We start from the raw sequence: 5,052 nt of genomic DNA, 5'->3' as shown, positions 1-5,052 counted from the left end.
TCGGCGTAAGTGGACAACTAGTGATCATGTGTAGGGATAGTAAAATTATTACCAATCGGCATTCTAAATGCAAAAGGCGAAGCAATAGAAACACTGGATTGCTGCATCTTTTTCGCAATAGGGAATCAAGCTTGAGCGTGAGCCATGTGGCCATCCTTCTAATACTACAAGCGGTCAACCCAAACATTTTATTCGAGTATTCCTACTTGTTGGGAGGAGCTTATGATACCGTCCAGAATCCAGGAAGTATGCGCATAGCCGGCATAGGTACGTTGTGGTTTTTATTAATTTAATGTACAGACGTTACACCGATGGTTTTATATTGTGAAATCAAAATGTTAATTTCTTAACTTGATTCTGAACGACATGTGCAATATGTTTCTTAATGGTAAACCATTTTGTACCATAATTTATAAAACCATTAGAATTCAGTACCATTAATAATTTTTACAAAGTACCATAAATGCATAATACGAGTATCTATAAATATGATAATTCTTATGTACTTCCATATCTGTATGTGATAATACGTATTATATCTACATGTACATATCGTGATACAGATTGTTGGGATTAACGGGGGCATCGGAGTAGCAACAGAAAATGCTTAAAGGATAAAAAGAAAACTACTTAAAGGATAAAAGCGCCACTAAATTACAACTTTACAGTCGTACTTACAGTCATTTTTAACCAACCTTCATTCGTGCTATGGTTAAAATAATATGAAAAACTTGAGAAATTCAGATTAGACTGATCGTAAAAGACAAGACTGACGGAATTGTCACTGACCACGAGTGAAACGGCACGGTGGCGCATTACTAACGGCAACGTCAGTGATTTTGATTTATTTTGTGTGCATTATACAACCATTGCAGAGAGAAGAAAAACTGCTCTGTAATATATTTTATTTCAATCAGTTTAATTGGAAACCAAGCAATAAAAATAAAAACAAAGTGGAAGTGCGGTACCGGCTAGTCTGTACTGACCTCAACATAAGACACGCCGTCAATTAACATGATTGTAATTTTCAGTAAGCACAAATGCAAGCGCTGGCACACTATTTACTTGATACAGTAGTTAAATGTTGAATATTTAAAAACAACCCAAGTCTCGGTCGTAACCAGTACATAAAAATAATGCATCAAAATGATAAGCTCACCGTCAGGTGACTCACGTACAAACGACGGTACAGTACCGTGCGGTAAAGATGTACTACGCAGTACGCATTTATATATTATGCATGTGTCATGTCTCTGTCCATCGAATTCAACTGCTTCGGTTCGGGAAAAATCGTCCATGTTATTGTTGATCGCTCCGAGGAAAAGTTTTGGTGTTTCCGCAGCTTCGCTTTCTGTTTTTTTTTACACTTTTTTTACTTTAGAAGCGTTCTTTAATAATTCTCTTCCGTTTTTCTTGTGCATTTGATGGTTTCTATTCTATCATATTCCATCATTATTCAAAATTTTACTAACTCGGTGGCAGGTAATGAAGGAAGTATAGTGAGAAACGTTAAATTTGTATGAACTTGTAACTTGTTCGACTAATCATTCAGCAGCTCCAAGAATCATTTTTGAAAGAGTTTGTATGGTGTTTCGATAGGTCATATGTCAACGAAAATTATTACTGCTGGATAATTAATTTGGGAAGAATCAAGAATGGCCTTGAGCCAAAGGTAGGTTAACCCGTTAACTATTACCGACTTGCAGTGACCAATGCACGGCTGCAATGTGCCCGAACGCCAATTTCGGAAATCCTTCCAAAGTCTGCTGAATGCTGCAGGCTCGCTTAAACTTTATTTTCGGCTTTATTTTTGTCTACTATAGCTAACAAAATTATGAAAGGGAGTTGCAGAAGGATCATGGCGGATTTTACGTTTTAGGGCCAAACCTGGTGAGGAGAGTTTGAGTATGTTTTGCACTATCTACGATGCCGCCGAAAACAGCCAGCGAACGCCCAAGCAGACGAGAATGGAAGAGCCAAAGATCAGCAAACCACAGCAAACGTCCTCGCTGTTAGCCGATTCCCGAAAGTACGATCAGGTAGGTCAGAAGTAGAACCGTTCAAATAAACGGTTGCTGTACTCCGATCAGCGTTTATGATCTCCGGTTACCGTGTTGCGTTTGCAGAAGGAAACGGAGAATTCCCCGCGGAGCACTTCCAGCAGCGTGGCCTCAGTCGACGCTGTCCACCGTTCCGGAACACCTCAGCCAACGGAACGGCATCAGCACAAAGAGCAGACAATGTCCAGTCCGCAGATTGAAAATGCTCGAATTTCTCGCAGTATTGGTGAGTGCAAGGTTACGGTAATCTAGCACTGACTTCAGTTTCACGATATCACGCTTTGAGATTTGAAAAAAATAGTTAAGTTTTGCTGCGTTCTGAAAATCGATTTCTATCTTCTATGCAAATGCAAATTTAATTGCCCGCAAGTTTCCTCGGGATTCGGAAGTCAGTGTTTTACAGTTCAGTCAGTTCATTGAGATAACGATCTGAATCGAAGTCGTTTTATGCAGACGCAGAAAACAGCCGTTCCCCGGCAACAGTTTCGTCTGGGTCGAAAGGCATGGATTCGATGAGCCATGATAATAGTCTTTTCGTTACGCCTCCAAGGCAACATTCGGCAAGTAAGGGCTTGTTTGAAAATCTGGACATTACAAAGGTTCAGGAATTCAAGCCTACATCACAACCGCCCCAAGAAGTTGGAAATGGTGACGGTAGGTGCTTCACACTTCAGAGTCAACAGAATTTGTTTAGATTTTAATTTCAAAGGGATTTGAAATTCTGTTGGAAAACCCGCGCTATAAAGTTGTCCGATTTGAGAGCTTTTTTGGATACAGGAATTTTTATTTGAATTTGAAATTATTAACGAATATTGTGATTTATCGATAGAAGTAGCGTTAACTGTAAAGAGTTCAGCAAGGTAGATCCCGTCGCTACTATCGACAGAAGTTTAGATTGTACAACGGTGTTGTACAATCTGAGCTTTCAATGTTGTACAATGTAGTGTTCTAACATTCCCAGCCTGGCTGACATCAGTGTTTCTTTTGTCTGTGTTGCTTGATATTATTTATATTTGTGACAGGTAACATGCCTGAAACGAATCTCCCCACTTTTTTTCTGCGATATATTAACGGAAATAAAGAGTGGAAGCGCAACATGGAAACGAAAAAGAGTGCAAGTGTCGAAGGATGCGCCCCATGACCCCGGTGTCCCACAACGGAAATCGCCCTTCATCTAGGGCATCTCCGGGGCCACTGCGAAACATTTGGCCTCCAAATGTCCCATACAAATACTTCGCCGATGATATTCCTTATCGCCGGAGTTGTGGAGGAGATGAAAATGAGCCAATGATAAAGGTTTACGTCCAGAGCGTGGCTGACCCGGAGTACGTGTTTGTTGTCGAGGATGAGGGACAGGAATATGGTGAGCAACGTTGTTTCATGACAGCTGTGCCGCTACTGCAACATTGATATCTTCCGTGTGTGGTAATCTTGGTATTTCTGTGTTAGATAAGAAAATGGGGGAGCTCATGGTAAAAATTGAAAACGCTGCCGCATCCAGATATTCCCAGATGCTCCACTTTGGCCACCTGCCATCTGTGGGAGCTGCAGTTTGTGCTAAAGTGGAAAGTCCAGATATTCCGGGAGGAGGTAAGTCTACGGTTGTCTACCAAGGAGTATTAGATAACGAGTGTTACTAACAGCTGCTGCTTACAGAAAAAATTTGGCTGCGGGCGTTGGTCTTAAACAGATTTGTGGAAACTGAGGAACTGCTGCTTTTCTTCATTGATTTGGGGGAGACTGCCATTACTCCTCTTGCCGCAGTTCGGTCCATCACGCCGGAGCTGATGCAAATCCCCAAGTGGATCAACCCTGTACAGATCACCGGTAAGGATATCCCGTCTCTGAATGAATTGAGGAGTGCTTTTTATGTGATGAATGCCCAAAAACGGATATATAGATAGCATCTATATATCTGTTTTTATCCCGCTACTAAACCCGCTGTTTTGTTGATGTATTGTAATCAAATTTTATGAACGAGATTTGTCTTGATACTCTTATATAGTATGGTATGAATTTTGCGAAAGTATGATTCACGTGTTTACCAGGTCGAACTAACGGAAATGGACCTTTTGACGAGAGCGCAATCGAAAAAGCGCGTCAGCTTTTGGTGGGGAAAGGGCACGAAAAACCCGTACGGCTGTTTGTGGAAGACCAGCTGCAAGACTGCATTGTGGGCTCGATGTTCTTGCGACTAGCCGATAAAAATGAAAGTGTCCTGAACCTGTACCGGAAGAACGGGATTAAGTTTTGATCTGAGGGGGATTTATCGGTTACCTTGGGATGTGAAATGGCTCACATTTCGTCTGTTTCGTGTGACTTTTATTGACGACCAGCTATCAGTTTGTCTCACATGGTACAGCTTTTTTTCCTTCGGTCCTCCCGTTCTTACAGTATTTTTTTATTTTCTACCTAACTTATTTACAGGATTTCTCTGTTGTGTTCGTATGTGTTCATCGTTCATGGAATGTATCCAGCTTAAGTTTCTGTGAGTTAAATTTTGGAATAAACCCGTATCGAATCATTGATTTGAACATGTTGAAAGAAATCTTTTGTTTGTGATTTATTAGTCCTGGGGTTGAAACAGTGACGCTATTCTCAGATACTAATAAAAATGCAGTGAGGATTTTGCGAGACGAAGTGAATATTGCATTTCAATCAGGGCAGTTCACTTGTCCTAGTCCAAAAAATTGGTCAAAATTCAAGGATAAATTGAGCTACAAAACTGCGCTGCTTTTCAAATCGGGATTTACTGCTTAGTGCTTACGATGAGTACTTCGCCTGCTGTACTGATGCATAAAAATATAATTTTTAGTCAGTCTTGTTCGAACTACATATAAGCAGGTTCGAACACAATAAAATTCGGAATGGCCGGCGATAAGTTCCGGTTCGTGGTTGTTGTTGCTAGACCAGTTCATCCAGTTGATGGATGGGAACTGTTGCAGTTGCACTAATACCGATCACAACATCTTGAGCTTTAATTACACAATGT

General features: G+C 40.8%; 1 protein-coding gene across 1 annotated transcript; it reads left to right on the top strand.

Annotated features, from left to right (window-relative positions):
• The first annotated feature begins 1,325 nt into the window (after nt 1–1,325).
• LOC129589360 (uncharacterized) lies at nt 1,326–4,588 on the top strand. Its single transcript, XM_055484082.1, has 9 exons — nt 1,326–1,482; nt 1,600–1,672; nt 1,880–2,039; nt 2,127–2,286; nt 2,514–2,714; nt 3,083–3,423; nt 3,510–3,650; nt 3,717–3,887; nt 4,109–4,588. Exons 6-9 carry the CDS (start codon nt 3,189–3,191, stop codon nt 4,312–4,314), a joined length of 753 nt encoding a protein of 250 aa, XP_055340057.1. The 5' UTR covers nt 1,326–1,482; nt 1,600–1,672; nt 1,880–2,039; nt 2,127–2,286; nt 2,514–2,714; nt 3,083–3,188; the 3' UTR covers nt 4,315–4,588.
• The last annotated feature ends 464 nt before the right edge of the window (nt 4,589–5,052 follow it).

This window comes from Paramacrobiotus metropolitanus, unplaced genomic scaffold (assembly GCF_019649055.1).
Source record: "Paramacrobiotus metropolitanus isolate TYO unplaced genomic scaffold, Prichtersi_v1.0 Parri_scaffold0000034, whole genome shotgun sequence".
Classification (NCBI taxonomy): Eukaryota; Metazoa; Tardigrada; class Eutardigrada; order Parachela; family Macrobiotidae; genus Paramacrobiotus; species Paramacrobiotus metropolitanus.
Note: the sequence above shows the minus strand (reverse complement) of the source record. Positions and strands in the feature narration are given on the sequence as shown.

Excerpts from the sequence above, each read along its gene's own strand:
- LOC129589360 (XM_055484082.1), top strand. The coding sequence starts at position 3,189 with ATGCGCCCCATGACCCCGGTGTCCCACAACGGAAATCGCCCTTCATCT. Across the intron at positions 3,424-3,509 it reads GGATGAGGGACAGGAATATG|ATAAGAAAATGGGGGAGCTC; the intron begins GTGAGCAACGTT and ends TTTCTGTGTTAG. Across the intron at positions 3,651-3,716 it reads TCCAGATATTCCGGGAGGAG|AAAAAATTTGGCTGCGGGCG; the intron begins GTAAGTCTACGG and ends TGCTGCTTACAG.